The sequence below is a fragment of the Meleagris gallopavo genome, chromosome 4, assembly GCF_905368555.1.
Source record: "Meleagris gallopavo chromosome 4, MGAL_WU_HG_1.1, whole genome shotgun sequence".
NCBI lineage: Eukaryota > Metazoa > Chordata > Aves > Galliformes > Phasianidae > Meleagris > Meleagris gallopavo.
The window spans coordinates 11876944-11889082 of record NC_139407.1 but is presented as its reverse complement, the minus strand read 5'-3'; the positions used below and the strand labels follow the sequence as shown (position 1 = coordinate 11889082).

Genomic DNA, 12139 nt, shown 5'->3' with positions numbered 1-12139 from the left:
TCACTAACTTTGGTTCTGCTTCTTGGTAGTCAGTGTCCTACTTAAGTACGTGGAGATGATATCATGTTATCCTTGTAAAAAGGACTATAATAGCATTCCAGCTGCGGCATCACATGGTAATGTTGCATGTAATTATAAAAGGTCATAAATGTGTTGTAAATTCAGTTAAGCTATGTAGTACTTAGTAAAGCCAGTAAGCCTTCTAGAGTTTCTTAGAGAGTCATATTTCTGGTAATATAAACTTTTCCTCTTAAGAAAGCTAATACAAGTTATTACAGCAGCCACCACAAGCATTTGTAGACTATTCTTCCCGTGTTACATTGCAGTTATAATGGTATTTTTAATCTTCTGTTCCGATGGAAGACTAACAAGTCCTTTCTCAGCACTGATTCTATCCCTGTAGCTACACAGGGAAGAGAGGGACAAGGTATTTCTGTAGCTAAGCATTAAGCTTCTTTTAATATTGTTGCTGTCCATTCCATGTATAGCACGCTTCTGCAGTGTGTCCTTAACAAAAGCCTGTAGAAGAGGCATTCACAATTTTTCTAGTCTCATTGTACGCAAAATCAGTGTGTACTCTCCATTAGGTGAATGTTTTAGGCAGGCTATCTGGGATCAACTTGAGGGACTGAGTAGTTCTGTTGGAGCCACAGGTATCTCAGCCTGCAGCTCTTGGATTGCTGTAATAAAACTCCTTCTAGAACAGGGAAGGACAGGTCTCCAGTTTATTTTGAAAACAGAAGTGGTGATTAAGTTCTCTTAAAATTAACCAGATACCATCCTATATCCAAAGGTTACAATGCATAAGAAAATCTAAGAGTAGGACAGAGGCTCTTCAGAGTTGTTTTTTCCCCCATTTTTACCTGTGCACATGCTAGAGCAAACAGGAAGTCCCCACCCATTGCAAGCTTTTACAAGTTATTTTCTCTTTTTAAAACATGGCTGCTAACAAGGAAAAGATTAAGTCAAGCATAAATAAGTCTGATGACCGATAAGCTCCTCGAATAATTCTTTCATTATACTCAAAACACTGGAAGAAATCACTAGCACTTCTACTCATTATGCACAAGATTTCTTCCTTCACAGAGACAACAGTTGCCATCATCTGTCATTTACATTCTAAATGACAGATTAGATAGCAATAGTAGCAATAAATCAAATGGAAAAAAAGCCAAACAGTTTAAATAAAATATTTAATTGCTTATTTACAACAAAGGCAATGACTTGGCAAAGTGGAAAGTACAATTTGCACTTTTCCCCCTAGCTTCAGATAGAGCAAATACAGTCAGCTATAAAATACGCAGCCTAGTGAGTAAGGCGCAGTATTTACATCACACTAGTACTGCAAAATAAGCACTTAAGATGAATCCCACTGTGACAGACAGAAGTTAAACATGTATCCTGTAAACGTTAACAATGCTGGGAAAAAAAAATCACATGTCACTTAGTGTTCTCAATTTGTCAGATTGCAAACATGCAATAGTAACAAAAACTCAGTAATGGAATTTTTAAAAAAGCAGCTGCTTTTGTCAGTTTTGCAAACTGTTTTGATACAAATTTACTGTTCCTTGGTCTAAAATATAATGCTCGAGTAACTCCAGTATTAGACTAGCTACTTAATTTTACCTTAGCAAAGGTCTCTTCCCTGGGACACACGCACAAATGAATTATTACATTTGAATAGGCTATACTAGAAGCATAATACAATAATCACAGATACAAATTTATGAATACAAACTACCACAGACACCTTGTTAAAGCAGGATATGTTAACAGCTTAAAAATTTAGGTGTTAAAGAATTTATTGCAGCCAAAACCAAAGAAGTCAGTTTTGTTTTTTGTGTCATTTTTGACATCCTTTATTCTCTTCTCCTTACTGTTATTCTAGAAGGATAGGAAAAAAAGCCATCAAATGTGAAGGTATTAATCCAAAGCTTACCTTCCTGGTTGAATGCAAAAGACTAATAAATTAAGAGGTACAAGAACCTCTTAAAAGAACCTCAGTTATGCCAACTGTATGGTCTGTGCCTGGAATTTTATGGTGAGACCAATAGGGAATGCTTTTTTTTTTAACTAGACTTCTTTTTTTTTTTTTAACTGTTGCTTTGCAATAATTATCTTCATTGAAGGGATTTTACTTAACTATGCCAGCAAGGGAAGAAGATGGCATGTGCACAGAAGTTGCGTTTCATCCACACACCATTCAAGCCTTGGGGTATGTAGTTAATAACATCAGTAAGAAAACCAAAACCAATATAAAGAGTATTTTTCACTGCCCTCCTTAAATTACATTCTCAAAATTAACACTTCCCACTGCTAGTAGTATTTATATTTCATGTTTTGAGGAGCACAGCGTTTTTTTCTAGTGTTTCTTTTGTCTTAATAGAAAGGAGTATAGTTTTACCATACTTTTGTATAACAGATGTATAAACGTTTTGCAGTTCAAGGATGTGATTCTTGAATTTCTGCAAAAACTTGTACAGTGTGCGTTTAATATTCATAGGGTACTCAGGTACTCAAATCGTTATAGACTTAGAACATTAAGATGTCAGTTACAGCCATATCCTCCTCCTGCCTGCACAGTAGCTACTCCATGCTATTCAACTTCTGGGGCTAACAGTATATGCTAACCGAACGTATGTGGCAAGAATATAACAGGCTCCTTGACACGTTCAAAAAAGGTGAGTCTAACTTCTATCCAAAGCTTTCTCTGATGAATTGTGCATTAGTTCAGGTGATTCCGCAGTGTCTTGGGTAGCAGAAGTGTTATAAATACCATCAACTGCAGGGACTGTTGTTGGTGTTGTGAGAGGTGTCACAGTGTGTCCAAAACCCTGGTAATGACCCATAGGTGATGATGGCATGGAAGAAGCATCAGAAATTGGGTCTTGAGTAGAGGAGGATAGTAAACTTGTATGCTCATTTTGCTCATGATCCTCAGCAAAAAACATTTTTCTTGGCTGGCCCAGAACCGTCCTTCCTAGAGTTATGTCAAACAAAAATAACACTTTAATGCTTAGAGCAATACATCAAGGTCTCTGAACAGACACTAGCCTAGGCAAGTTAGAATTAGAAGTCTAGTCTTCAATTTAGAACAGTTCTACATGGGTACTGTTATCTTCAGTTAATGAAAGGATACCTTTCCAGTAAGGGAAAGAAAGGGGCAGAAGTAAAAGACATTCCTCTCTATTCCATCTGAACACCTGAAATTTCCCCTCGTATCTATCTGAAAGAAAAATTCAGAACTAGACTGTTAATTCACAGGATTACTGGGACTATGTAGTGCAAGATACCCGATGAAATGCTCTAAGGATACAGCTGCCACTAATTTGGTATGGGATGTTCTCAAGGAACTGTAGAGATGGCTAACAGTACAAAATGAAGTTGGAAATATGTAGGGTGTTTTAAAGATAATGCAGATATGGCTGTTACTTACCAACATTTCGAACTTGTTCTGATATATCTGCCCTTATATCAGAAATATCCCACATTGCAAGAAAGGAGTCGAAGCATGACCCTTCTTCAGCTTCTTGAACATAAGGTTTATAGGAAAAACTGTAGTGATGTGCAATAGCAGCTAGAAACATTTCAACACAAATGATGAAATCCTGCAACAAGGAGAGAGGTATTAACTAAAACTTAAACACTCATAACTGGAGAAGAGAGTTCTTCATTGAATGTAATTAAGTAATTGCACTGGGATGTTGGCATCAGCTACTCTTAAACCAGAGATAGGACATTCTTGGCAGACATCAGAGTGCAATCCATTCGATTTAGATGCAGGAACCAGTCCGTGCTGAACAGACTGTCTTGGTGGAAGTTGTTCCTTACAAATAACACTGATAGGGATAACATGGATAGGGAAGTGTTGAGCATAAAACTCACTTGGGGTGACTGGCTGAGATTTAGTTCAACTTACTATAAATTCAGTAGTAATCGAGCCTATGCTAGGTAAGATATGATAATATTTGCTTGAGATCATAGGTCATATTACATACCTTACAGGATTTCTCCTATAAAGTAATTGTCTCTGCTCCTACCTGTAGGCCTGTAGCCACGGCTTCCACGCTCTGCCATTCCCAGGTGTGTTTCTCAGAAATAACACCAACTTTCACCAGCAATGCAATAAGCACAGCTTGCCTATAAAAGTTATTAATTATTGTTATAATAGTGTGGCCTACAACCCTCCAAGCAAATCTGGTAAGCAAGGCCTACATGTAAGTATACTTGTGTATGTATATAGTAAGAATCTTATTTAAAAAAAAAAAAAAAAAACAACAAAAAAAACCCAACCTTGCTGTTTGTTTAGAATTTAAATGAAAGGAAATAGAACAGGCTAATGTTAAAATAATATAATCACCAAGATGGGGAAAAGACCTCCAAAATCATCCAGTCCAACTACCACCAGTATTTCCCACTTAACCACATCCATCATCATAACATCTAAAGGCTTCTTGAACATCTCTAGGGTCAGTGACTCAACCATCTTCCTAGGCAGCCCATTCTAGCACCTGATTCCTTTGGAGAGAAAGTTCTTCCTAATGTCCAACCTCAGTCTTCCCTAGCACAATGAGAAGCCGTTCCCTCTAGTGCTATTGCTGCATATATGGGAGAAGAGGTCAACCCCCACCTCAACACAGCCTCCTTTCAGGCAGCTGTAGAGTGTGATAATGTCTCCTCCCCTGAGCCTCCTCCAGTCTAAACAATCTCTGCTCCCGCAGCCACTCCTCGTAAGACCTATGCTCTGCATCCCTCACCAGTTTTATTGCCTTTCTCTGAACATGCTCCAGAGCCTCAATGTCTTTGTTCTAGTGAGGTGCTCAAAACTGAACGCAGTACAGTATTTACTTGTGGCCCTAAAGACCAAAAGAGAAGACAACCTAAGAAGCGTTTGTTTTTTTCCAGTTCATTATTAGAACAACCTGCTTCTCTACCAGGGTGTTACTGCGCTACTATGAGAGCAAGAAGAAACTAGTAAGTAATTAACTCACCAGAAAGAAACAAAAACTACCATCTTCACACAAAGGAACTTTCCAACAGGTTGGATAGGGTTCAGTTCTTCACGTAGTACTTTATAAAACAGCACTAAACAATACATAGCAAACTAACAAGGAAACAAAAAAAAAAAGCTTTTAAATATTTATTTGGGTTGTTTACCATTTCTTCAGTAATAAAACACATCACAATATGAAACAAAACTAGCCTGTTTTTGAAAAGAAAGTCTGTATTTAGGGAATGTTTCCTTACTGCATTAAAGCAGGCTTGTTTTTTCCTTTCTGAAATTTTGTTTTAGAATTATGTTGTCAAACAAAGACTGTGGTTATCTACCTACAAAGCTAAAAGAAAGCAGAGAAAGCTGCCATAATGTCTCTCCAAAACCAAGTGCAGCTTTACAGCAAATGCCATAAAGCAGGTGTTCTTTCAGGCTTCTGTTAAGAACGTCTGAAAGGTTGTCTCAAAGAGAAGAGTAAATGTCTACAGTCTTCATTGCAGATCTGAACAATCTAGACTGCAAGCAACCAAGCTAACATATAGCCAAACTAAATTGATCTCCTCTTTTCACTGATAATTCTCCCAGCCTATTACTGCTAAGTTTGTTTAAGCTATCACGTCAACCTGAATATGCACAAGTCAGTGTAGCTGCTGGGACTGTTGTTGCAGCAGAAAGCAGCTGCAGCTCATGAGTTAACTAACAGTCACCCAGCACACGCAGCCACAGCACCAGGACCCTTTTCAGGTGGGATGTTGTGCTTTTTCTAAACCTGCTGCAGAAGTGAGTATCCTTTTCCCTTACAGGCTAATATTTGCTAATATTTGACTCAAGAAAACCTTGTAATTTTGCTGTCTTTTTTTTCTTTAAAGGATGCATGCATTGTCTCCAGTTATCAAGGTTGTTCCCACCACCTTTGTAACAGTATTTTTAACTAAGTCACTGCAGAGTCTTTGTATGGGTGCTCGGAGGAAGCTAGCATGCCTGGGTCAGACCACTTCATCAAGTAGTCTGGGGTAGAGAGGTGGGACACCTTACTGCTTCATGGAGTTTAGGAGTTAAAACATTCTGCACAAACAGTATTGGAAAGATGATAAGAACAGAATTACAGTGAGATATTCTACCTATAAGAATGACAAGACATTCATGCAATTACTCTCAATAGCTCACATACCAAGAATCACATATTATTAATATGATGACTTAAAAGAGTAGAAAGATGCAGTCTTGATACTCACTAGCTGTGACATGTTGTTAAGTATAACCAAGTAAGTCCAAGCATTGTCAAAGCTGAAGTTTCCTTCATCATACACGCCTACTAGTTCACAAATTCTGAAAGAAGATTTAGAATTACTGACAAAGTAATCCATTAACAGTTTCTTGAACTGTTAAGTCCCCATCACATTAATCAACTGTTTGAACTGTTTTGGTTGTCAAACACAGACAGTTTAGGTCTGCACAATCATTTTTCAACAATATATTAAATTGATATTGTATTTTCCACAGAAGAAATTGTTTGCATATCATAACACAAATAGGTACATTGCATTTTGCTTTCTGGCACAGAAAATGAGAATGGAAAATGCAAAGTTAGCATATCCCATTGCTGAACAGATGAAAAAACTAAACCTCACATTTTTTAGCTGCATTGCTTTTTTAACTGTTCAAACGCATCATTAATATAAATATTTACTGGATATTCTTTGTGAATAGCAGCTTTTTTGCAGAATTAATTGCACTGATCAACAATACCAAGTTTATGAATTTAAGTTTTCAACGTCAGTTGGCTTAACTGCCTGCTACTCCTTTACAACAACAGTTCTGTGATATAAGGGCAGACAGTTAGGCTTATCACATGGAAAGTTTAATACAACCTACAAAGTTACATGAAACCCAACATTAAAATACACGGTTGTTAAAACCAGGAAGGAAGGAGGAGGAAAAGATAACTCTAAAATTGAGAGAATGGTACTCTAAAATGTCCTTCCCACATAAACACTATTTTACATCCTTTTCCACTTCTTTCAGCTGCAGGATTAAGTATTTACAATTTCAATTCTGCAAAAAGGCATTTGCTATAGAGAAGCCATAAAGAAATCAGAGGCTGATGCAAATTGCAAGGACCCGTTTAGAACACAACACAACTACTCTGCTTTCAAACTGCATTGATTCAATACAAAGGGCATGAAAATCATTTCCAGTGTAACTCAAAATTATGTCCCAAACACCAGTATACATTATTTATGAGTGTACTTACAAAGCAATAATAGTAGTAAACGGTCTGACAACAGTGTATTGCAAAACACCCAGTTTACACCTAAATAACAGAACTCTGCAAAACAAACACAAAATTAATTGTACAGGAATCTAAAGACAGTTTACTGATGGAAAATTCCTTTTCTCGGTTGTTTCGCTAAACTGCATTTTTATTTCATGGTGACTTCAACTTAGCTTACTTCCAGAACTTCAAATGTAAAAGTCTTTTGTGCATATATGCAGTCCAATAGACCTAGACTTTACAGAGGCATAACATTAAACCTGGTAATTCACTTCCAGCCACAAAAAGATTCTGGCTGGGCTAAACAAAGAGAATGAAATCGTCCCTGCATTTGAGTATGTTTAGCAATTGCGTTCATAGTTTGTGTTTAATATTTTAAACAGCTCTATTGAAATCTCTTGAGAGGAAGAAAATTGAGTCTGCTCATCTGAGTACCTATACAGAAATGAGCAGCTCATGGGCATATGGCCTTTCTTTTCTCAGCTATAGAAATACAAACAATATGCTATGTGGTGTCACTGAATCAAAATGAGGCTTTTTGCAAACACTCTATGATAGCAAAGGAAGGAAACTCAGAGAGAATTTTTTTCAACATTTTCCAAAAATAAATAAGCGTTCCTCAGCAGCACCGGAGTCAACACATTAGTACATGCGATTTCTAGCATGTTTTACTGCTAGATGGAAACATGCTCATCCCAACTGCTTTCAGAGTTCATCTGACGAACAAGGTGTGCAAACCATAAACAGACCATTGCCAAGCAACAACAGTATACTACTAAATGCAAAAAGATCTGTATCTGACTACATAGCTTAACATCTAGTATGTCATCAAATACTCACTCTCCCATAGCCCACGATGGACAACAGCACAGGGGAGGTAGGTGTCTCTGCTGATCTTTCGCTTCTATTATTAATACGAGGTTTGGATATCGGTTGGTTAGGTAATTTGAAAGAAAAACCATAAAATTATAGATGACATAAGCTTCATAGCATTCTCGACATGTATCCACATATATTGCAATGTTGGGGTATTTCAAAGCTATCCACTGCAAGAAGAGAGGTACACAAGAAGTTACACACTAGAAAGGCAGAAGTGATTCCAATGACAACGTTGGCAGGCTAGTTCAATAAGCAATACTACATTAGACAGGAAGCACTAATTAAACAGAACTTGAAGTAATTTGTCTGGTAAGAGTGTGATGCTACTGACAGAAAATGACATTTTCTAAAAGTACAAGCAGAACTTTAGATGCATCTCTGCTTCTTCAAATGAAAGCAAGCATATAGCACTGCACAAGAGGAGCTCTGCATCTCTCAACACAATTCAGTCTTTTAAATTAAAGTTAACTATGGTGATGGTTCCCTATAGCTGACCTACTCCTTGTTAAAAAGAGACAAGGTAGAACAGCTTCCTCAAATTCACATGTTCACAGTCAAAGTTTGTGGGGTTGGAACTAGATATCTCTAAGGTCCCTTGCAACCCAAGCCATTCTATGGATATTGATTTCAAAACTAATTTTTTAGTTCTTTGGTACAAAGTTCATTTCATATCTAATGCATAAATATTGTAGTGTGTCTGTAGCTGTAGCAGAAATGCTAAGTCATGGTATGAAGCAGTGATGGAGCACCTGGTGGGAAGGCAGGGCCAACCCAGGGGAGCTCAGGTGCATGCAATGTACCTGAGTGAGCTGAAGGGGTGGAACCAGGATCCACCCCTTCCCAGAACTCATTTAAGGGCTGGCAGGGGAGGCAAGGGCATCTTTTGCTGCTTGTCCCTGTGTACCTGAGGCCTTCTGAAGGTAAGCAGCTTCTTTCCTTTATTTGTGTGTCCACGGCTGCTGCATTTGAGGAAATTCTTACTCTCTGCAGCCTAGAACCTTGCTGCTCTGCTGTCATTGCTGCACTTCCCATTGCATTACAGCAGAATACATGACAGCAGCTGATTAGTCTTCAAGTGGTAGTTGGTCATTACTCCAAGCTAGCATTTCTAACAGAAAACTGAGGGTTTTTTTTTTTTTTTTCAAGACTGTGACTATGGATCAGCTGTTAGAGCTTTGAGTTTTTTTGTGGGTTTTTTTTGAGCATCACATTACTGTTGCACTATTCAGTGCATCTTATGTGCTAGTTGCTTTTCTTTTGGTTCCTTTTTTGTTCGTGTTTTGTTTCCCAAACAGAACCAAGTATTTTGAGTTTACTGTGCTTCCAGAAGGATAGCAGAATGAATATTGTGCCTTTTAGACCTTCTCATTAGAACTTCAGGAAGTTGCTTAACATTCTCATTATGAACTGCTAAAAGTAACAGTTCCTGCCACATCTTTGTGGACAACATGCATCTAGTTGAATTTGTTAACTGAGCTTTACGTGCAGCTCTAGAACATCATACATGCAGCAAAGGCTGGAATATCCAAGAGCTTGGGGAAAGATTTTAATATCTGTCAGAAGCACTCTTGAATGCCTGCTCATCTAATTAACATGGATTTTTCCTTACAAATGGAAGTAACTGAAATACCAATCTGAGGTAGTTGATAACCCCACAGGAAACAGATAATGCTGCTTCCTTTTAAAAAAGAAAAAAGTACATGAAGGTGACACTTTATGTAATCTGAAGACATGAGAAGGGGAAAAAATTCAAAGGAAAGGTTACTGGAAATATGTCTTCTATGGGACCAACTTAAGTAACAGCAATGTCAAGAGGTGACAATAATATGTACGCACACGCCCTGTACATACAATCCATGGAATTACTATGCTGCTTAGCTTTATCTGAAATCATCTATGCAAGCAGCAACAGATGACACATAAACAACTGGCAAAGCTAATAGTACCTGTCACATAAAAATATTCAGAAGTGGTTTTTGTGAAGCCTTGTTCTTTGTCCCCCGAAGGAGGATTAGCACTAAGCATTCCTTGGTAAAGAATTTTAGTGCTAAGCCTAATGCAGGAAAGAAAGGTAAGGCTCTGATTTTTGAAACAACATTTGTATCAGGCTGGTCAACAGGTTTTCATTTCAGCTGTTACTGAAGACTGAAGAACCAGAAGTAAGCACTTAACCCCATTTCCAAAGCAGTGAAAGAATGTTCAAGGATTGAGAGGGTTAATAAGAGGTTGCAAAAGTGATCTTACGAGATTACCAACTAGCATGTTATACTGTTAGAACTACACTTCTGATGTACTCCATGAACACAGATAAACAGAAGCTTCTAGGACTACAACTCTGTGTGCAGCACTGTTTCTGCTGTGACACCATTTTCCCTAGCTCCCACAGCAAAGTTTTATTGAGCTGTTAACAGTAAGAGAACACTTACACTGTCTAAACTGTAAATCGGCACCATCCACAGAATCCTGTTACAATAACAAAAGAATATTTCATGTTACTAGAGATATCTTTCATCTGAATTAAATTCAATATTTGCAGCAGAGGTAAAAGGTGAGATGTTACCTTATTATTGGTTTCTGCAATTCAGGTTGAGTATAATGGACTAAGTGTTGTAGTATTCCCCAGAGGGAGATGGGTATGGTCATCAGTAGAAATATCCCAGCAATAAACCATGCCTTGGTATGGATTCCAACCTTGCAAAGAGAAAGAAGAGTGCAAGATCAAAGTTCTGGTATTGATCCTTTAAGACAGTCAGAACAAGAGCGCTTTTTTTTTTTTTTTGGCCTGTGAATCACGCGTTAGGAAGGATGCTCAGCGTGTATTCCAACACTGAGTTCTGAGTTTTCTGCTTTCGAAACGCAGAAAACCACTAACTCTCCCTCGCTCTCTGTGCATCCGGCTGGCAGTGCATCCCATGCATGTTCCACCAGCTCGGCGTCTGCTCTGCGGGTACTGAAGAAGGGAACGGCCGCCCGCTGTCCCGTTCCGCCCCGCTCCCGCTCTGGCCGGCAATGCACACATACAAACGGGCCGGCCCGGGGCGCAGCCGAACCCCCGGGCCGCTCTGAGTCCTCAGCGCCTTGGTTCTGCCGCGGAGGCCGCTTCCCCCCTCCCCGAGCCTTTCACCTCCAGCTTCTGCAGCTCCCACACGCAGAAAGGTACGACCACCAGCAGCCCCACGATGTACAGCAGCACTACCAGCGGCCGGATCCACCGCCTCCAATTGCCGCAGGTGCACGGCATGGTCGCTCCGTTCCGCTCGGGCCCCGCGGCGCCTCAGGGGCTCGGCGCCGGGCCCGGCAGCCCCCGCGGGGCGCGCATCACTCGCGCAGCCTGCCAGGCCTCATCCGCCGCCCCGCCCCGCGGCAGGCGACTCCGCGCCGCCCCCGCAAAACGACGCAGTACAGACCCGGCTCACCGCCACCCCGCCTCCGCGGCACTTCCGCCGCGCGTCGCTTCCGGCTCCCCCTCTTTCGTCGATTGGCTGCTCGCTCTGTCCGTCGCTGACACCCCCCCCCCCCACCCCAACCGCACGTGGGTTGGCGGCCGGAGTTTCTCCTCGTGACGCGGCGCGAGCGGCGACCGTTACTCCGACGTGGTGATGGCTGTGCGCGTGCCCGCGGCGGTGCGCGGGCGGGTCGCTGCTGCTGGTGCTTGAGGGGGGACCCTCCTTTTTTTCCCTCTGTTTCCTTTTCTTTCCTCCTTTTTTTCTTTCCTCCTTTTTTTCTTTCCTCCTTTTTTTCTTTCCTCCTTTTTTTCTTTCCTCCTTTTTTTCTTTCCTCCTTTTTTTCTTTCCTCCTTTTTTTCTTTCCTCCTTTTTTTCTTTCCTCCTTTTTTTCTTTCCTTTCTTTTTTTTTCTTTTTCCATTTCCTCTTAGAAGACTCCAGAAGATGTCTAGATAATGCAAAATCTGTATTACGTTTCAACAATCTGTGGAACACGTGTTTCAGACTGAGTGAAACCGCTGCAACGCAGCTCCGCAGCTGTGCCTGGT

General features: G+C 40.1%; 1 protein-coding gene across 1 annotated transcript; it reads right to left on the bottom strand.

Annotated features, from left to right (window-relative positions):
- Nucleotides 1–1174: 1174 nt before the first annotated feature.
- Nucleotides 1175–11626, bottom strand: TMEM184C (transmembrane protein 184C). The gene is made up of 10 exons (XM_010709570.4): nucleotides 11272–11626; nucleotides 10708–10838; nucleotides 10574–10610; nucleotides 8109–8314; nucleotides 7248–7322; nucleotides 6229–6322; nucleotides 4992–5104; nucleotides 4041–4140; nucleotides 3437–3608; nucleotides 1175–2980 (listed from the first exon to the last, which is right to left on the bottom strand). Exons 1-10 carry the CDS (start codon nucleotides 11386–11388, stop codon nucleotides 2688–2690), a joined length of 1338 nt encoding a protein of 445 aa, XP_010707872.2. The 5' UTR covers nucleotides 11389–11626; the 3' UTR covers nucleotides 1175–2687.
- Between the last annotated feature and the right edge of the window lie 513 nt (nucleotides 11627–12139).

Bases quoted from the DNA above. Each gene is read 5' to 3' on its own strand.
- TMEM184C (XM_010709570.4), bottom strand. From the start codon at position 11,388: ATGCCGTGCACCTGCGGCAATTGGAGGCGGTGGATCCGGCCGCTGGTA. The intron at 7,323-8,108 runs GTGAGTATTTGA...TTTGTTTTGCAG, and splicing joins CCATCGTGGGCTATGGGAGA to AGTTCTGTTATTTAGGTGTA. The intron at 4,141-4,991 runs GTGAGTTAATTA...TAACTTTTATAG, and splicing joins GTAGTTTTTGTTTCTTTCTG to GCAAGCTGTGCTTATTGCAT.